Source organism: Alligator mississippiensis, chromosome 6 (genome assembly GCF_030867095.1).
Source record: "Alligator mississippiensis isolate rAllMis1 chromosome 6, rAllMis1, whole genome shotgun sequence".
In the NCBI taxonomy this organism is placed as follows: domain Eukaryota; kingdom Metazoa; phylum Chordata; order Crocodylia; family Alligatoridae; genus Alligator; species Alligator mississippiensis.
The window spans coordinates 96,131,221-96,153,272 of record NC_081829.1 but is presented as its reverse complement, the minus strand read 5'-3'; the positions used below and the strand labels follow the sequence as shown (position 1 = coordinate 96,153,272).

Genomic DNA, 22,052 nt, shown 5'->3' with positions numbered 1-22,052 from the left:
TGTGTCCCCCCTCCCAGTCACCTGTGAGATCATGCATTTCTCTCTCGAGATGCCCTCTCAATCTGTGATACAACAGCCACGACAGTGCTGCCAAATATTAGCATTTCACGGAGAGCCGTGTGATAATTTGATGGTTTGGGGGTTTTCTTTGAGTCCCAGCTCCTGCAGTTAAGGGACCCTATGAGACTGTTAGGCTTCACTGAAAGAAAAAGCAAGTTTCTAGTCCTCGTGATTGCAGAGAAAAGCTGTAAAACGTGACTATATGAACCGTGACATCTCTTCTGACCTCATGATCCCAGTACAGCCTAATGGCCACAACACTTGACGGCAAATAAAAATAACCCCCCTGTCATAATTTTAATTAATCTTCTGGGCTTGTAAGTACCTGACTCATGACTTTTTTCACTGGCTAGGAACTGCAGATGAGGGAACTCATTATGGCTGTAAACTAATAATGTTGCATTTCTTTGGAAAGAAAGCCTTTTGTCCCAGGGTCCTACAGACATTACACATCTATTGTCCCGCTTCAAGTACCTATGAAGGATGCTAATGCTTTTTAACCCAGGACACTCTGCTACGGGTAGACCAAGCTGAGTGTAACATATGATAACTCCTTAGAGGTCTTTATGAAACCTACAGACTGATACTAGTCCAGGTAGCTAATGCAAAGGTGTGTGCCTTGCAAAAGTCTCTTGACCAGCCTAGAAGAGAGATGGTGGAATAAAAAATGAGCCATAAACCCACTTTATGATAAAAAATCAGGTCTCTGTAGACTAGGGATGTGCAACAGTGCTGATAGACTCTTTCATGTGGCTGCTACCAATGTTACTGAATGTGGTAGGCATAAATTGAAGAGTTCAGCATTTAAGCCACTCTTCAGAAACAAAATAAATAAATAAATAAATAAATAATCACTTCAAGAGGTGGCTGGCATCCTCCTGACACTTTGATAGAAAGTGGATCAACTTCCTTGGCAAGTGCATGCATGCTATTGGTTTTCTACCCAAAAGATAAAGATTACAAACAGCAGACTCAAGTGCACAGTTGGCATCCCTTAATAAAGCCCCATTGTCTTCACTGAGCTACACTGATTTGTAACAGCTGCGTATCAGAACGAAAACACACAATACACCTTTCTAAAGTTAAAAGGTGCTGAAACCTGAATGTCACCCTTGCTCTCATAAATGCTTTCAACTTGCACAGGCCCGGTTTGCACCAAGAAAATCTCTCAGGCTTTAAAAGCTCGCTATCAAATGGCATCTGTCTGCAAAATCTACTTGATGAGCAAAAAAAGAGAGAGATTTAACTTCTGAAATGTAAATTGAGCCCATCCTTGCACTGTGGGGGGGTGGCTGGTATATGGATGGAAACATGAGTTTTGAACTCAGTGTAGTTATAGCACAAGTAAGAATTGTGGGTTCAGTCAATGATATCATTTTTAATTTATCATAAGGAATTTCTTCCAGTAAGCCATTCATGGTTTGAGTCTTTGATATAAACCCACAGGTGTTGTAAGAGGATGGAGCCCAGCTGGAAACAGTAGAAATATAGTGTTTTATACCAGATACAAAGCCAGCCCAGCATCTTCATTCAGTTCTCCAGTGTGCTGAAATATGTATTGGAACTGATAGCATTTGGGGACTAGTGCCCTCTGCTTTTCTGGCAAGACTTCCAGTCACCTGCTGAGAGTTACCTGCTTAAGCAGACCTCTGGGCCCAAAGAGCAATGCCTCAACCATAGGAAAAGGTTAATGAGCACAGGGCTCCAGGCTGGGTGATGGTGATAAAGGCTTTGAGTATATTGATTGATTGATGAGAGTCCAAATGAGAGATAAAATGATTGGGGGTGGAGCTGGAGCACATGGCAGGGGAGGAAATTGGGCTGATTTAGTCTGCAGAAGAGAAGATAGAGGGGGATTTATAGCAGCCTTCAGCTCCCTGCAGGGGGTTTGCAAAGAGGATGGAGCAGGGCTGTTCTCAGAGGGGCAGGTGACAGGGCAAGAAGCAATGGGCTTAAGCTGCAGCAAGGGAAGTTGAGGTTGGATATTAGGAAAAACTTTCTCACTGTAGGAAAGCAGTGGAACAAGTTACCCAGAGAGGTGGTGGAGTCTCCGTCCTTGGAGGTTTTTAAGACCTAGGTAGACAAAGCCCTGGCTGGGATGATGTAGTTGGGGCTGGTCCTGCTCTGAGCAGGGGGTTGGACTAAATGTGACCTCCTGAGGTCCCCTCCAGCCCTCATTTTCTATGATTTTATCATTCAATGTTTCCACATCTACCAGTAGCAGGGGATGAAGGAGTCCAGCAGAGGCTGTCTGGACAGAAGATTCAGGCTGCTGTAGCTGCAGAAGAGGTCTAGATGAGGAGGAGCAGCTGCATGGTAGAAAGTTTTTATTAGGAGCCAGCGTATGCTTCCTTCCCCCCCTCCCCCCGCAAAAGGTTTAGCCAACCAGGAGTCAAAACCTTGCAGCCTCCCTCTAAAACAGAGTCTATTAAGCCAGGAGCAGGGCTACAGAGATTCACCTTCTGGTGTAGGACTTAATCCATTCATAGTACCTGACAAAGCAAGCTGCTGCCTATGAAAGCTCATGATTTCCTGAAATAAGGTGCCACCTGGCCCTGCCTTCTGTCTGATCCCAGACTAATGCAGCTAACCCCCTCTATACCCTCTCTGGTGATTGCTTATCACTCTAGGCAGCTGCTCCCCCCCAAGCTGCTTCCAGTGATTTACCATCTGAGGCTAACGTGACACAAGTCTGTATTCAAGGAATTTCTCCAGCACCGTACCCTTCTCTGCCAACATACGAAATAGCTCTTGGCTCAGGCTGGGGTTTCCCTGTGGGTGGGTGGTAGGAAGGAAAGGAGAGAGAAAGACAGGGGGGAAAAAAATAAAGACAGAGAGTAAAGATGGAAAATATTAATCTGAATAATTAGCATTGGCACACGGAGCAGCCCAGATGCCATGATCACTTATTTAAAAATATTTCCTGGGGGTGACATTCACCTGGCTGCAGAGCCAGTACAAAGCATTAAGGCCTTGGACTTTCTGTTGGTCCTTTATCCCACATAGGCATTTCACCTGCACAAATAGCAAACCCATATCACATTTGCACTGTGCAAACATTTAACTCCTCCCTGGCTCACAATGCAGCACTGAAGTGCCCACCCACTCCAGTAAGAGTTAATCTCAGCCTGCCTTGATTAACTCTGCAGGCTAGAAAGAACAGAAAAATGGGCCACACTGCTTTCATTCTCGCTCATTTAAAACTCATCTAGTTAACAGGAATGAATCAGAAGTAGTTATGCATCTAGCCAGCATAGAAACCCATGCAATTATATTCACAATAAATGCCCCTTATCTTGGAAATGCACACACACCAGGGCAGTAAGTAACATGCAATGATAAAGGTGTTAATCATGCCTGCTAAATATAAAAGAAGTGGAAAGCATCTGTAATCCATTCATCTGTAGAGAGAAAGACATTGTATGGTGCAGCAATTTAAATCCACACATTCAGAAGAAGAAAAGCACACTTTCAGATACAGGCCTAAAAACAAAAACAAATGCAAAAAAAATTGTTTTTTAAATAGAGGAGGAGAAAACCAAAAATTCAAACCCACAGGAAATAATCAATATCTGATGAGATGCTGCAGCACTATTATTAGCATGAAAGGACTGGCAGATACTATCAACCAGAGCTTTATTAATTAACTGGAGATACACAGATACAAGGGTTTCTGAAAGTACAAAGAACAAATGTGCTGCAGAACTGGCTCCTTGCAAAGAACACAGTGTGCATTTTACAAGGATACAGTGTCTAAATTAGCCAGCAGCTCTTTTAAGAGTCAAAGAAATTCTCTCTCTAACCAACTGTAAACTGTGCCCCCTCCCATTTCGTTTCCATTTCTCCGTGATTTTCCACGTCATGCTAAAAGGTAAGTGTGACTTGGAAGCCTTCCATAGTAAAAACCCCGTGCAACTTATTTTCGGTGAAGTCAAATGCAAATAAACTCCGGATGGGATTTGAGATGTCAACCTAGATTAATTTTTTTTTTTTTTTTTAAACCCATCGTCGTGTTATTCCCAAACACTCCCACTCCTCCCAGGCACCTGCTACATCACTGTATTTTCCCCGCAACAGACTGTACACATGTAACAAATAAACCACTGTTGACACAAACAAGGCGAGGGATTTATTGCACATCGGGGATTCTCTCTTCTGGAGACTTGTTGACAAATAACCAAGCGACCTCGCTTTCTTTGGCAGAATCCACGCGCTCAGATTTCTTTTCCCCTGGCTCAAGTCATCAATCACAGGGCCAGGTGATATGGTATTTCAGCAAGATGAGAGATATTACCCATAAGCAGGTTTCCCACAGCTCTTATATTCAAGCTTTATACCAGACTATATTATTGGATTATGGTTTTCTATTATTTCAGATCGATCCAAAGGAAGATGCCGTAATTCATAGAAGTAAGACACAATGGTGACTGATCAACAGTTTAAACTGTAAATAATGACCGTCTTTGTTCTCATCTTTATTTCCAATAAAAAAAAATCTGCCTGGGATGTCTGGTTACAAGAATTACTTTGGTTGAGCAGGATGAGATGCAAGAACTGGAGTTTGAAAGCTTTAAAAAGACAACTGGCATTCGCAGACAGTAAGGAGCATTCAGAGGCAGCAAGGAGCTCTGCAAATCTTGCTGTATGTATTTATAACCTCATTAACATATATTCTAGATAGAAATAAGCACAACAAAAATCACAGCAAATCATTTGCTTGATGCATCCTGCTCTCTAAGCTTTTGTGGACAAAATTGATTCGTTATTCAAATGAATCTAATTAAATGTATTCTACAGTTTACGAAACCAGTTACACTGCAGAAGAGTGAGTCTTTGAGACTACATGCAGGGGTATATTTTGTTCCGTGATTAGATAATAAGAACAATAATTGGCACGGAGTCAGCAAGGCTCTTGGTTAACTTCAGCTTCGGTGCGACTCCTCACAGATGTTTAAACAAGTATTTCAATCCTTTTTTAAAGCAAGAATGGGGCTTAAACCTGTGCTTCAGAAGCACCTGCTTCATCTACTGTGCTGCCTCAATGCCATAACCAGGTTTCTTGTATAAATGCCCACAAACACATATTTTAAAATTTGCTTTAAATGACTGGGCAAGGCTACAGGCTCACAACTCACATTCTGTGACAGCCTGCTACAGAAATATTTGTGCCGCACAGAATATGAGAAGCCGAGAGTGAAGACAGAGGACTGCTTTAAAACGTTGCATGGAAAAAAATATTTGCACTGTTCACTCAGCAGTAATAGATACGCTCAACTCACTCACCAGAGCCTATGTGTATGTAAACTTGCTGTTGTAGGGGACTCAACGATGATAGTGGAAAACTAAGGCTATGTAGTACGTGTGTATGAAGCAAGTCCTATTCGATTCGGATTTGGATTTGGCTCAAATCAGGGAGAGTGATTTGATTTGTTGATTCGGATCGCTGTTCCTGATTCGATTCGGCCAAATCTGAATCTGAAGATTCGATATTTTCTCCCACAGAAGTAAATTTAAAGCGAGTTTCCATTCCACGTGAAATGATAAAACTAGGTGCGTGGTTCAAGTGCATGTGTTTCACTGTGAAAATGTTTTCAATGTGAAAATACTGCAAAGGTTTAAAATGCTCTCCCTGCTGCAAGCTTAGATGATGAACCTATTAATATGCTTAATTGTTAAGCATTTGCTTCCTGGATCATGGCCTTGTAGACATAAGCACATATATTACAGCTAGGATTTGGCCTCATTTTGAAGCTAGCATTTGAAAAGCCAATCCTATAACTTTAAAGTTATTCTTTTACCCTGATGTGCTGCAGCTTTTCCTTCTCTTTCCAGAGGATTTTATGCACACAAATGGCTCAGAGACCATGAGACCAGGTCAGCCTAGAGCGGTGATTCTCAGCCAGGGTGCAGCAACACCCTGGGGTGTCTTGAGATCCTCTCAACGGTGCCGCAGGTTGTCTCACAATGTTAGCACTACTAGGTGTGCAAACATGACTCACAAGATAAAGATTTCAAATAAGAATCCAATAGTGTTAAATGCATTCTGCCCTCTTGCGGTCTTCCTGAGGTCTTTGCAACAGAAGAACATCTCTATTGCTTTTCTGTTGCCAAAAAACCCAGTCAAAACTAAGAGCTAGCATTTTCCAAAGGGAGCCTGGAGCAGTGGCTTTGTAGATGGGATCACACATTCAACGTAACACCTACCAAGTACATTTAAAACGAGCAAATGCATGTTCGAGCACTTTAGTATACATTAAGTATCACTCTGAGGGTGTGCATCTACATGTGAAATTAAGGCGAAGCAACAAACTCTGGGGCAATTTCAGCTAGAGACAACTGATGCCGTGCATAGCGTCTGTACGTGTGCCCAGGACAGCACTTTGACCTGGTACGGAGCAGCCCTGGGGTGGCAGGGGATGTAGGGGGTCAGTCCCGGGCTCTCAGTGGCAGCAGTGGGTGGTGGAGGGGCTGGCTGGGTCATGAAGGTGAGGCAGGAGTCTGTCCCCAGGTGGATGGGGTGACCAGGCACAATTTACACCTGTGGTCCCCATCCACATGTGTGTTTGACCTCACGTAATGACTCCACCGTCAGGGACAGTACCATCTTAAAGCAGAGTTAATTAGTTTACTGCTCCCTAAAACTGGCACATGTGTAGATGGTGATGCTTTACTGAGGGGCTAATTAGTTTACTCCACAGTAACGTGCATGTGTAGATGCACCCTAAGGTTGCAAATTTGAGACATTCATAGATTGTAGAGTCGGAAGGAACCCAGTGGATCATCGTGTCCGGCCCCTGCCCCTGGCAGGAAAGAGGACCGAGGTCAGACGACCCCAGCCAGGTGATTGTCAAGCCTCCTCTTGAAGACCTCCAAGTTAGGTGACAGCACCACATCTCTTAGAAGCCCATTCCAGACTCTGGCCACCCTTACTGTGAAAAATTTCTTCCTAATGTCTAACCTAAATCTACTCTCCACTAGTTTGCACCCATTATTCCTAGTTACTCCCTGGGGTGATCTGGAAAACTGCAACCTGCTCCTGCTGTCCTCCCCTGATAAATTTATAGGCGGCCACGAGGTCACACCTCAGCCATCTTTTCTATAGACTGAAGAAATCCAGATCTCTCAACCTCTCCTCATAGGGTCTTTCACAGAGACCACTAATCATGCACGTGTCCCTCATCTGAACCCTTTCCAGATCCTCCGTGTCCCTCTTGAAGTGCGGCACCCAAAACTGGGCACAGTACTCTAACTGAGGCCCAACTAGCGCTGCATAGAGGGGGAGCATCACCTCCCTCGATCTGTTGGTCATGCATCTGCTAATGCACGACAAGGTGCGATTGGCCTTGTTGATGGCCTCGGTGCACTGCCGGCTCATGTTCATCTTGGAGTCAACTATGACTCCAGGGTCCCTCTCAGCCTCTGAGCTGCTGAGGAGGTCATCCCCCAACCTGTAGGTGTGCTGGGGATTCCTCCTCCCCAGGTGGAGTACCTTGCATTTATCTTTTATGAAGTAGTTATGTTTCAACAAGCATTCACAATGGCAGCAAACTGTAGTCCTTCTACCTCCAAACCAGAAGGTCTTCACTAATAGATCTGAAGGTGATGAGCTTTCAGTAAAATATCTCATGTCACATGCGGCGAGTCTGCTCTGACTCGCTGGAAATCCAGTGCATCGGCGCAGACTCAATCAAGTCTGCTAGAGCACAAACTGACATGCTTGATACTGCGTTGCATACAGCTTTGCTCACCTCAAAGAGCATAAAGTCTGAGGTAGGCATTGCACAGATTGGCATGAGCTGATTCCAAATGGGGTAAATGATACCAGGGAGACTTAGGGCCCTGTAAATTATTAATTATGGTTGGTTTTTTCCCGTGGTTCAGCAACTTAAATGAAACATCTCAAGGGAAAAAAAATCAGTTTGGATCAAAGTAAAAGGTGCATTTTTTTTTCATTGAAGGAAAAATGCCAAATATTTTCATTTGCCTCCAATTTTTTAGCTTTAGGCACATGTAAGAACATGTAAGAATGACATCAGTTCCTCCTCTTATTGTGTTGCAATTTAGGGATTAGAAAAAATATCAAGGCTATGGAAAACCTAGTTCACTTTTCCCTTCTTTATGAAAGAATTCACACCCGCCTCTCCAGAGAACGTGCTGACCACCAAGCTCTCAGGTATTCTGGTCTGAGATGCTCTCACATCTTCCTGTTCATCTTTCTATGGCTAAACATTAATGGAAGCAGGGACTGGAAAACAGGCTTCCTACCTTCCAGATGAACATCTGATCCATTACAGTCCTTCTCTCCCTCTTGCCTTCCATCTCATAAAAACTTTTAAGTTCCCATTCAACATAGGACAGCATCAACAAGAGCCTTAGCCATCAAGGTACGAAGGTATTGCAAACTGGCTCCCCTTAATCTCTCCTGAGGTTGCTGTTCAACATTGTATGGTATGCTTGAATATCCACAAAATCAGAAATCAAGAAGTTGGTATCTAGTTTGGTGGGTACAAGCATTGCATGTTGAAATCACCTCTCATAAAAGACAAAATTGAAACATAGCCCCCCCCCCCCCCAATGTACCCCAGTGAAACTATTTGGCACATTTGGGTGAAACTGGCAACTTCCGATCCACTTCTGGGTTCGCCACCGAGCACGTGGAGGGCCCCCCCGCACTCCTGTGGGATGCCCCACATGCCCCAGCATTGCAATGTTCACAAGTCATGCTGGCACCTCGAGGTATGTAGAAAAAACATTTAAAGCTGTGTCTATGTATGAATCACCATCGAATCTTCAGATTCGGATTTAGCCGAATCAAATCAACAAATCGAATCACTGTCCCTGATTCGGCCTGAATCTGAATTGAATAGGGCCTGCTTCACATACCTCTGATGTGGAGTTTCTATTCAAGAATGCTTCCAAGCATGGGACCATGCAAGACAATCTACATCAATATTTCCAATGAATAGTTGCTAATAATCCTTCCTACCCATACTTCCATAAGAGACCTGGTCAGAAAATGGAATGCAAAAAAAAAGACATCATCCGCCTTTACAAAAGCACCGGCATTAGAAATTCTTGGTAAATTGTTACTCAGCGGGGTCCCTGCATGATTAAAACCTTCCGGGCTTTGGAAGGCATTTTCTCAGCTGGATTTTGTCAAATCCTGTTCAGTTTGCTATTGGGAGCACTTAAAAGACAAATAATCTTATATGCAATCTGGCCTCCACAGACACATTTCTAACATTTTAATGAGTCTTTCCCTTTCCAAACAACAGAATCAACCCCAGCCAGAAAGTAGGAAAATGATCATACGCTCAATACCTTTTATGTCCATCCATTTAACAGCCATCTCTTCTTTGAACAAGTTCATAGAAGCAAATCCTCAGATGCTACCAGAGTGGCTTCTACCTTAATCAATCAACATCTGTTTACACCTGTTTGGCCCCTCATATTTGCATTAGCCGTAATAGTTTCTTAAGAAATGGGCAAAGTCTGACCTAGAACAAAGTCACATAGTAAAAAATGACGTGCCAAATACATTACCACTTACCTTGCGTTTGTTCGTTGGGCACACATACAGGTAGCTCAGAATAGTCTTCAGGCCAACCTTATCATTCAGCTTCTCGTATGTTGTCCCGTAATCTGTTGACCTGTAATTCAAAGAGAGATTTAATAAGTACAAACACTTAATCACAAAGGCACAAGTCTCTTGGCTGCTTTTCAACACAAGGCATGTTTTACATAGTGGAATGGTTCTCTGGAGCTTTTTGAATGATTCATGTAGTATATAATGATGCTTAATTATGTACACACAGCATCATGTGAGTGCTTATCATTTGCATTTAAATTGGATTAGGAAAAATTAAAACAGTGTCTTCCCAGTGCACTTTAAAATAAACACGTACAATACGAAACATCAAATTCTAGATACAGGAGAAGATGATAAAGACTGACGCAAATGCCAAATAAGAGGCACCAAGGGGCTGAAGTTATCACTTCATTATATACTCCAAACGCAGTCTCAGTTTGTGTTAAGATAAGATACTGCATCCTTTCCAGACATAGCCCAAGTACTGCTGTTCAGCCAGTTTGTTCAGTCAAGATGAATGGCGTTCTCAGAAGGAAATCTGCTCATGTCCTTTGTAAAAACCCAACAGCAGGAGTGGTATAGTTCACATGGGCTTGTTTCATGGGCCATTAGACTACATGGTCACACGTGGTTTAGCTTCGCTTTACCAGTCTCCACTGAGCGCGCACACAGATGTGCTTCTTTGTGAGTACCTCTGATACCAACATTGCCAACAGAGACATCTGCTACCCATCTTAAGGAGGGAAAAGGAAAGTAAACATTTACGGCTGGATAATTTTGCCAAGGCCTCCATATCGACACTGGATAACAATCGAGATGCATTATTAGCAAAGGTGCCAGATATTACACGGATCCCGTTTTAACGGAATAATCTTCTAGTCTCTAGATAAATGTGGTAGATAACTGAGCTTAGCTTTGCATTGTTTGTGGCCATAAATTGCAGAAGAACGCAACATCTTTCTGGACAAAAGTCACCGTTTACAAGTAGAGCGTGTTCCCTTTAAAAAAAAAAAACGCACAAATCTTGTCCTTAATGTATCAAATAAAAACCGCCGCTTCCTTTTGCCGCTGATTGATCCCTATTCTGTTGTTCTCAGGCCCAACCACAGGCATCCACTATCTTCAGATTTGTTTTTAACAGCTCATGTCAAGGAATTAATCTGAGAACTGAAAATATTCCGTCTCACGACAGCTTCTGAGATGAGACACTTTGTTTTGCAATTGGACAAAACCAAAATCTTTTAAACTGTTTCTGTGAAAAGGGGGAGGAAAAGAAATCAAAAGGAATCGTGTCAAAATAGTTGCATCTATCTGAGTTGCTAAATGCGCAGTAAACTAATTCGACTAGACATTAGCGCATCATGGCAAAAGCCAAATTAGCCCCTGTGCATTAATGGAATTAAAAAGGTATGTACTGGTGCTGCTGAACAGTGGTGCCAGTTACTGAGCATTCAGTTAGTACCTGTTATTAAAGGGTAGTACCTGTTATTACAGGTATTAAACTTAATTGCAGTAACTATGGCATGTTAATGCACATGTAGAGTGCCCAATGTTCAATTTTTTCAGCTAGTTGATTAACTTGACATGTGTCTCAAAATGGGGAGATGGAGGTAGGGATAGGGACATCCTAGTAGTTAGGACATTAACCTGGGATGCAAGAGACTCAGGCCCAAGTGTGTGCTCTGCCTTACTCAGTGATCCAGAATGAGGACCTCTGCTGTGAAGCAGAGCCAGGAAAAAAGGCTTGACCCTGGATGTCTTAAGTCAATCGCTTCCTCACTAGGCTGCAACCACGGATGTCCTTCCCTTCCTGTTATTACTGAAAACAATATATCTCTGCAACACAATTTGGTTTGATTTAAACAGCATTTTCTGGGGGAAGCATTCTGACCAGCTCTAAATCTCATGCCCAGAAAAATACAAATTAATTTTCTTTTCTGCTTAGCAGCCCAGATCTCAATGACCAATTTGCACTGATGTCCCACTCCCTGCAAGGGTCCTTCACCGGATACAGAATTCAGTTCAAGGTCATTTTAGTAGTTAACAGGTGCATCTACACAAGACGCTACTGTTCGGTAGCAATGAGCTACTACACAATAGCTCGTTGCTACCGCACAGTAGTGTTGGCAGGCACTAACCATGCTGTGATGCTACTTCACAACAGTAATGAGCTACGGCGCAGTAGCATCTGAAAAAAAACCCATGCAGGGACTCTACTGCACAGTAACACCACTTGCTGTGCAGTCATTTAGTACTTCATTACACACGTACTTGCTTATGCAAGTACTAAATGACTGGACAGTAACAACTGCGCAATCCGCCGCTTGTATAGACACGGCCAGTGACTCTGATGGGACTGGCAAAAGACATCCCTTCAATAGCATCATCCTCCTAGACAAGAGCAGGGTCCAAACTGTCATTCATTCCTAGAAATAGGTAAATGTGACTATGACGCTGTAACCATGTCCAGATGCACCGCCGCTAGTTGTCCCCAGGGATCACATCCATACCATGTGTGGATGCAGCCTATGGTGTCAAGAAATAAATACTAAAAACATCTCTATTGCCTTCTCTCTCTAATATCCTACCTCTCTCTCTTACACACAGACACAAGCTAACTAAACTATTCTGTCTAGTCTGGAAAAGATAATAGAAGACATCACTTTTATGTCTGAAGATTTGGAAGATGCTTCAATGCTATAGCGAGAAGGGCACAAGAAGTAGAATACAACACAGTCCAGGAATTCTAGCTCTCATTTCTTTCACTGTACACCTCTCAAAATGACTTCCCCCTCATCAGGATGTGCATTTGTTTTTATGGTTATTGCTACTGTATTGCGCACAAAGCCAGGTTCGGCTCTTCATTAAATTTAGACTGTCCATAAAGTTTAAAAGGTATAAGATACACAAGGGTAGAATTCGGCCCATAGTTGAAGAATATGCGTGTTGATTAATGAAGTGTTCCCCATAACCACACCCCTGTTATTGATTTCAGTAGCCTGGCATTGGGATAACTTTGAGAAGAATTTGGCTCATAAAGTTTATTAGGAGGATATTAAAAAAAAAAAATACCGCCACCACCACACCACCGCTGAACAGATGTTTTGAATCTATTGCACGTAATAATCTTGCACTCAAATTACCAGCTATTTTTTAAAACTCTCCCGGCAATTATTTTGCATTCATGGTTTTATTTACAGGTAAAGTAGTTAAGCGCTGTTAGTCTAAAGTCAGGCAGAAGGCAGGGTAGATTTGCACCTTATAGACTAACTAAATCAGAGATGTATAACATGAGTCCAAGCTCAGTTCGTCAGTACCCATACAAGTTGTATGGGGGTTTCCCCCACCTGCTTTAGAGGAATGAAGACTTAGAGCTAGATCAATGAAGCTCTTAGGGTGCCTACAAGTTTGAGGCTGCCACATTTATCTTTTAGATATTTGACCCTGGAATGGACTCTGAAATCCAGTGTTAGGTGCTTACATTCCCAATATAATTGGATCCTTCAGAGGGGCATACAAAAATATCCCTCACACGCATCTACACATGCATTTATGCAGTAAGTTACTGCTCATGAAGCAGAAATAGGCTGGTGTCTACACATGCAGGCATTAAAGCGCATTAACACTGTGTGCGTTCTGACTTGGGACTAACTTTAGTCTTAGTCCCGAGCTGAACTTAGTCCCTAAAGTTAGTCCCAAATCAGTCCACACACAAGTGCTACTGTGCAGTAAGATATCTACACGTGCGTTACTGCGCAGTAACTAATCAGGTGTAAATTTGATACCTGCATGATGTAGGTATCAAATTTATGCCCAACTTGGCCTAAGTCACCATAGTTACTGCACAGTATGGGCATGCACATGTTGATGTGCACCTGTACTGTGCAGTCATTTAGGTTACTGCGCAGTAAATGTGCATGTGTAGACACACCCAGTGAGTGGGAAGCTGTCTACAGCCAGCCAATAAGCAATGCTAAGCACAGGAGTGTGCAAACCCTGACCCACCTCTGGAGTGTAAGCACCTGGCTCAGTCTCCAGGCAGGTGCCTTCAGAGTCTGAGTCAGCACCTCCACCTGCTCTTTGAAAGAACTGAGCCAGGCTTACCATTTTCCTTTAAGAGTTGGCCGCAGGACAACGTGTTGGTGGTGCCTACCTTTTATTTCATATCTTAGTGGTTAGGGAACTTACCTAGGAAATGGGAAACCTGGATATTGTTTCCTCCTCACTGATGAAGGTAGTCACCTAGTAGGGAGTAAGTTCTGGGTCTCTAGTCCCAGGATCATTTCTGGGTTGGTTTTTTTCCAATGCTTTTTTAATGTAAAATGCATAGCAATCCTGGGAGCCACAACCAGAATCTAGGTTTTTACCCCCAGCCAGGTGCAGTAATGACAGAGCTACAGTCAGATGTCATCTCTCTCAGCCCCATGAATCTTGAGTTCATTTGTCCACAGAAACCCAGCTTCAACCCAGATGGGCCATTAAGTCTGATGCCTAGGGCACTCAGAGGGAGGTCAAGCTGAAACCTTCGAGGCTGAAAAAGGTCTTAAACTTAGATTTCCATCATCCTGAGCAGGTGCTTTAACCCTGAGGCTTTATATAAAAGAGTATAGGCACCGGTACAACCATCATCCCTACCATGTCCTCTTCTAGTTACCTGAAGGCAATACCTGAGTGTAATTAATCCCTATACGTAGGGGACCTACTTACATTTCCGAGAAGCTAAACACTTTTGTGGGTTGGTCACGGCATAAATAGCAAATTCCATGAATTTTATCCATATTTCCTGGATGTGCTCCAGCAGCTCCACCCCTCGGTGCTGATAGGTGGAGAGACCCTGACATGGGGAGGAAGAACAAGGGGGAGGTCACCATCTTGCCTGCCGCCCTTCATGCTGCCCCGCCACCTGGCACCTCCCCTCCCAAGGGCGGGCTGGAAGGCTGAGTCACAGTGGCAGCGAAGACCACTGGCTCCCACTGGGAAGCCAGCGTTTCATTTTTATTAAGTTTTTCTTAAGTTGATTTCACAGGCAATCCTGGATTTTACGGTTTCCAAGAAATCCACGGAATCACAAACTGAGCAGACCCTTACCTATCCATAAGCTCATCCCCTTTAATGGAGAGGATATCTATAGTATTTTTGGTTTGCCTATACACACCTATTGCCCCGTGTTATCCTGAAGTGGTTTTGAAACCAGTTCAGTTAAGCTGGTACAAATCTCTGCATGGATGCACTTTTTGTTCCATTCCAAGACATTTATTTGGACTTATCTTGAGTTTATTGGCAGCAGGCTAGACTAAGTCAAGTAAGTCATTTAAAACTGAAACAAGAGGTTCCTCACAGGGATTTTGTACCTGTCTAAATAAACTGGCTGAAAAAAAGCATACCTTTAATTAAACTGAGACAGACAAGCCCTTTGCAAAGGTGACTCTAGCATATACGCATGGAATCCAAACACTAAATAAAAGAGTAGCCTTCAGGAGCAGAGCATTTGCCCTTGATCCTCACCTCCCCAAGACTCAGTTCATGTCATTTCGACTCCATTAGCTTCCAGGAAGTCAACCCTGAACAGTACCAGTGACTGCTTAAAATCAAATCTTTTCAGGTTTACCTTCAAATCAAACTTATTTGTGTATGCAGCCAGGGCAAGAAGCACTTTAATTATTGCCAGTGCAATTACCTTTGTGGAAAAAAACCAGCATGGAGTGCCAAAAAAGTGGGACTGAATCTATGACTCTTCCATTTCTAAGTGAAGACCAAGCTAGACTAAAACCATCTAGAATAATTTATATTTTGCAAAATGTTTTCTAGAAAGTTGGCATTTAAATAACTTGATTATTATTCATTGACAGGGTTTTTATCCCTCCCCCTCCCCCTTTTTCTCCTATTCCCATCAGGGCAAATGACATTTCTATTACAGTATGATAACAAACCCCTGCACATTTTGAATAAAGTCACTGAATTGCATTAGTCCATCTCCTGTCATGAATATATCTCAATCCATACTTCACAATATTTCAGAACTATAACAGGCAATCTGAATCAACCAGTGATATGAACCCTAAGGAAATTATCTTCTGCACTCTTAAATACTATACATAGAAATCCTGAAGCCTGTTGGTTTAAATGTATAGATTAAATATACTGTTTAATAAGTTGCTGTATACTTTCTTGTGTTGGAAATATAGGGGCTGCCAATATTTTGCATTTCACCTGAACTGAAAGTCAGCCAGTACTCTGAGCTTTAACAGGCAATACAGGCTGTCTAGGATACTTGAAAATATAGATTTCAGCATACACTTGAAAATATATAGATATATATATATGGATTCTGAGCTATATACTACTATATTTTTCTTTTTCCCAGGAACATGTGAAAAATCTGGCAATAACCCTCCCTGCCTCAACATAAAAAAATGAAGCACATACTAACACATACATTTCTTCTGTGTAATTCACATCACTGAGATAGAAAAAGTATTTTTTAATCCAATTTAAATGGCATCACCCTCTTTTGCCACTACACTGTAACTGTGTCACAATTTGATTTCCTCGACTCTTGCACCTTCAAACCATGGCTGCATTTTCTTTCTTAATATTTTTAAAATGAGGAAATCATTTCTATTTATGATCCGCTTTGTTATTTTCCATCGCTGCTCCGACTCCTTTCAAAACTGTGCTCACAACAACAGGTGAGAGAGTTGGAGATTTTTCAGGCCACAAAGGACCCTGAGGTCATTTTTTCTAACCTCCTGCATGACCCAGGCAGAGACGTTCATCCAGTTACGATGCAGCTGTGCTAGTGTATCACAGCTGGCAGTCTAACCTAATATCCATTCATTAGTGAAGCAGCAGCCGTTGCTGTGCAAGGGGTTAGCTTGAAAGAACCAGAGGTCAATTGCCCTTGAATATAGCGGGCTTCTTGACTGAGTGGATGCAGTATACAGAATGCATCTGGTGCTGCCCTCAGTAAAATTTCAATGGAAGAAAGAAGTAATCATCAAAAGCAAACATATGCCGAAGGGCACAGGAACGGGTAGCAGAATGCCACTGTCTCTGGCAGAAGATTTGATGCCACGTACAGTCTATTCCAGAGTCCTCTCCGCTTGCATGTGTTACCTCTGGGGTCCTTTTAAACATAGATTTACCACCCTGTCCCCATCCCCTTCAACCAGATCTGTCCTTCCTGTACTGTTTATAGCTGGGCCTTAAAGTATCCCATTGATTTTTGTCATTGCTCCATGTTTCACAAAAGCCAATAATGTCAAAAGTCCTCTTCCATGGCCAGGCATTTTAGTTCATCTGTTTTTCCTATTAAGCTTTGCACAGTTATATGGCTATTTATGGCTGTCACTTTTGGCCCTGGGCCTATTGAACTCCTTTGCTCATAACCCTGATCCTTTTCCAGGATGCACCTCTGATCTCAGGCTCTTCCGTTGAGTCATGGTACAATTTATTTTGTATCCTTAATTACCAAAGGAAGCAAGGTTTGCATGACGGACACCCCTAGCTGAAATGTTATCTAGCATCTTTCAGAAAGCCAACCTATTCTATTTTTGCTTATTTAAATAACTGATTGTCTTTGCTAAGTTCCCCTGAACTCATTCTTTCAGGGCCTTCCTTACTCTGTGCAAAGTCTTTCAGATCGGGAGGGCACATCTACACAAGATGCTTTAAGGCATGTTAACCTAAATTTAAGGTGCATCAGGGTGCACGTTTACACATGCATGCTCTTAAGGTGCTTTAAAAATGGTGATGTTGGGCTAATCATGCCTAAATTTTTAGGCGTGACTAGTTAAAGCACATTAACACATGTGTAGATGTGTTAAAGTGCATTAATGCTGTGTGAGGACTGACTTGGGACTAATTTTAATCCCGTCAGTCCACACACAGCATTAATGCGCTTTAATGCCTGCACGTGTAGACACCTGCCTAAACTCATTTAATGCACATTAACTTAATGCGCATTACATTTAGGTGCATTTAAATGCACATGTAGGTGCACCCAGATTGGCTTACCATCTTTCAGTTTGGCTTTAACTGTAGCTGTCACTTCAAAAACAGGTGAACCTGCAGACTGCAATGAAACTTGCTCACAGAGTATTAATGCCTTCAAACAGGCTAGTTCAAGGAGGCAATTCTATTAACTGGCCTGACAGCAGGAATAGCCTGAACAATTAGATAGACCTCTTTAGAGGCTGTAATGGCGTGGCATACATCCCCATATTGGAACGATCCCAAATTTAATCTGAAAGGCTACTGCTTACTTTTAAAAGACTCAAAGGGGAAAGAAAATTGAGAGACCTACTTACTAGAATGCACAGAGTTCAAAACCTGAGGTATTTTCTGGCCCCTATGACAGCAGTGTTTGTCTTTACTGCGATCTCCTCACAAAACCTCTAAGAGGTAGGGAAGTGCTCCCATTCCCATTGTACAGGTAGGTAAAATGAGGCACAAAAAAGGTAGTAATTGCCTGTAGTCACACAGAAAGCCTATGAGAAGTGAAGAATTGTACCTCAGTTTCCCAAGGACGTGTCTACACTGCCACCAGGGCCACATCTGGGAACACTGCCAAGCAACACGACAAAGCCCTTCATGCCAGCTCACTGTGCGCTAGTGCTCAGAAATAAGTAAGCACAGCCGGTTTAGCAGGTTTCAGAGCATGCACCAAAAAGCATAGCCAAGACAGGGAGCCAGGAACGCCTCCAGACCCTGTGAAACCAGATGAACTGCTTAATTTTCAGGCTCTGAGGAGGTATGTGCAGAGTAAGAGCAATGGGTCAATCACCCTTCTCAGCAGGTGCCCTTGAGCTTGCCACAAAGGCAGTGTAGACATATCCCAAATGTCATGCTTGGGCCTTAGCCCTTTTACCATCTTCTCTATTCCTTGGACTCTAGTATCGGTGGTGCTTCCCTGGTCTTTTCCCTTCCAACAGTAGCTTGTGTGATACTGTGCCACAGGCTGGCATCATCTTACCTTGGGCACATGCTTGGAAACATATGATGCACAAATCTGGGCACCCCTTCTCCAACACATGTATCCAATCCATTAAGATGGAGAAGGAGTCCTTCCAGATCAAAACAGGCCCTGCCGTGATACCTCCTCCCCACACCCCTTTGTTGGTGTCCCACTCCCTGGGATAGTGTAGGGACGAGTAGTGCCTGTATTACCCAGAGAGCAGGGACTGTGGCTGTGAACAGCAGTGATTGGCTCTTCCTGAGTCTGGGGGGGGGCACAATTGTGGACCAGAAACTGTGGACCAAAGCGGCCGGCCTGGCAAACTATAGACCACTGGCTGGAATACAGGTGGGGGTGGGTCCAAACCACAACCACGGCTGCCACGGGCCCTGCAGGAAAAGCCGCAGCCTCTCCACCTGGCTCTGTGGGGTCGTGGTTTGCCATCCTGAATGGTGCCGAGTTGGGGCCAATCTCAGGGGGGGCACATGCCCCACCCCATGACTGCCTACCAGTCACCTGTGGTTGTGAGGCCCATGCATAGCCAAACTGACCCAAAAAGAGGTTTCTGGAATGACTCTTCATCTTCACACTTCTGCAGAAAGTCCTTTCACACTCTTGCCCTCTTCCTTCATTCTCCTCTCTTCCCCAGAAACTTTGTCTCCCATCTCCTGTGCCAGTGCTTAATCCATAAGGATTCGGTTTCCTTTCCAAAAATGCTTGAGCTTCCATGTATATCCGTTGTTCCCAGTACCACAGTGCTAGGGATACAGCAGCAGCAAACTGGGGTAGTTATTCATCCAGGAATCTAGAGGCGCATCTTCACCTGAGCACCTCAAATATACCAACGTGCATTTATCTTAGCAACAGCCCTGTGACATAGGAAGTGCTATTATCCCCATTTGAGAGATGGGGAATTGAAGAACAGAGAAACAAAATAATGTGCCCCAGGTCATACAAGAAGCCAGTGGCCAAGAGGGTATCTGAATACAGGTCTCGCCACATCCCAACTATAACTTTCTAACCATCAGGCCATTTTTGCTATCATGAAGGCAAAGCAAATATAGGGATTTAGGTACTTAAATGTATAATTTAAATCCATACTTTTACATTTAGAAAGAACTTATATTTATTTTTGTTGAAATTCCTGCCCATGGATTTTAACTAGATTTCCAGTTGTGACAGCATTTTTTTACAACTTGAGACAAATTTGTCTATTTGTGTGCAAATTTACAGATTCCCCCCCCCCCTTTATGAAAAGGCTTCCTCCATCATAAAATAAAGTTTCCCACCTACACAATCTGTCTTAAATCCAATAATGGCAAACTAGAAAATTGACATTCTCTGCATAAGCAGCTAAATTAAGTCTCTTTTCTTCTTTCTGATCAACTTGTATTTTGAATGATTTCACTGAATAGAAACACACGCGTTGCTTAATTCCTTTGCCAGTTCCATCTTAATATATTCTAGTTGATTACTGCTATTAATAATTGAAGGACATGACAGGCAGAAAAAATTATACATTATCATTCAAATTCTGTCATCCAATCTAGAGTCTAAATACTGGGCTATATATTTATTTGTGGCATTGCTTACCCTGCAAAAAAAAAAAAAAAAAAAATTGAATGGCTTCTCAAGTTGCATTGGCTAACTCAGAATTAAATAGATAGATTCTATCTAAGAGAACGTACCGCCTAAGGGTACATCTACATTATGTATGTGGGGGCGGGGTTGGGAGGATTTTAATGCTTTTTGACTAACTCACCTTAGACGGTAAGTATTTTGGGGGTAGGGACCTTAGCTGACTTGGGTTTTGATTTAGGCTACCAGGTTGGAGTTCAACCATAGGTTCCATAAGCTTGACCTTGACCTACTATTCTGAATCAAGACTGAGTAGCTTTGTCTTCACCATCTTTCTCGCTGCAGGTAGTTATGCCTTTTTGTTTAGCATTTGTATTGTGCCTCTAGGAATAGGGTCTTCATCCATGACTCAGCCCCCTAGATGCTACTGCCTGACAAACAATAGGTGGGTATCTTTGTTCACCATCTGGAAAGAACAAATCCTCCAACCAGGCTCTGAACATCCCCCAGGTTATATGAAGCTGAACATCCATTTATTATACTTGAGAAAGTGGAGGGACTATTATTGGCAGGAAGGATGAACTGAAGGACACTTGCATGGTTGCCATGCATGCCCCCTCTGCCATGCAGAAGATGGGTACAATCTGGTGCAATGACCATGGAAGAGAACTTCTACCAATGAAGCCTGAAAGCAGCAGGGGATGAAGGGTACCTATATACTTTGGAGTACCTTGTCTGTGGCTTGGAACAGGAGGAAAACTTAGTTACACATGGGGTGGGCAAGTGAAAGAGGGCTTGGACTGTCCTGCAAGAGCTGACTGGTGGAGCTCAGGGATGCCGGGATTAGTGCATGAAGGAGGACACCTCGCCATCAGCCTAGGAAGAAGGATCATCATCCTGTAACCCAAACTACCTTGTAAAACAGTTGGGGTCCTGAGCACACTGACAAGCTGATGCTAGGATGGGCCGTCCACCAGCCTATACCTCCATACTCCATTGAACGGGAGGTTTGGAGCTGTGGTGTAAGAAGGGGGAAAGAAAGAGCATCCCCTTGATGATCCTGTCCCCACCCAAATTCAGAGTACAGGGAAGTATAGATAGACAGAAGACTAGTATCCACACAAGCTGTTCTTGCTTGTCTACACTGAAAATGAATGCAGATTTTTTTTTTTAAAGTGGGTGAAGCTAAACAAGATCAAGGCACGCTTGTTCTGGAATAAGTGTCCACACATGGATTTAATCAAGAACAATTAATCAGGAACAATTCAGTGCAGGCAAGCACTAAAATCCAGAGAGTCTCTTCAAACACCCACATCTCATCAAATTGGCCACAGAGCTGCAGAACTCATTCAACTCCTCTGTGTTTAACAACACAAACGCCGATTGTACAATTGCTGCCAGCTGTGATTTAACGGGTTTTTTTACACCCCGTTCTGATGTCCTTGTCTTTTTCAATAGAAGGAACATGTCATTGTGTTTGAGAGACTGGCTTTCTTCTCTCTCAGCTTCGAGCATTTGAAGTTCAGAGACTGGATACAAAGAAAAAAATAAATAAAATAAATGAGAGAGACTGGAAAGTTTCACACGTAAAATGCTGGACCTAGGTTTAGTGGAAGTGAATCCCATTTTCCTTCCCTTTCTGTCATCTGCGCGCACCCTGTGTTAGTTGGATAACAATCCTCCTTCTCCACATTGTGCGATGATTTCTCCCGCCTAGAGATTAAGTGTCAGTGAATGCAAGACATTAAGCAGTACATAAAACCATATTCAAATGTCCCAGCCCCATTACCCTAGGGACCTAAAGGTTAAACTCATTTTCCATGAGTGAGAATCAGGAGCATCTCAAATGAATTCAGTGATGATACATTA

The 22,052-nt window shown here is 43.0% G+C and overlaps 1 protein-coding gene across 3 annotated transcripts in view; it reads right to left on the bottom strand.

The window, feature by feature from the left end:
* Positions 1–22,052, bottom strand: part of SORCS1 (sortilin related VPS10 domain containing receptor 1) — a 425,694-nt gene that overhangs the window by 224,151 nt on the left and 179,491 nt on the right. For all 3 annotated transcript variants that reach the window (XM_059730193.1, XM_059730192.1, XM_059730191.1), the window contains exon 3: positions 9,611–9,710. In XM_059730193.1, coding sequence (XP_059586176.1) covers positions 9,611–9,710 — 100 coding nt within the window. The remainder of the gene's footprint in view (positions 1–9,610; positions 9,711–22,052) is intronic.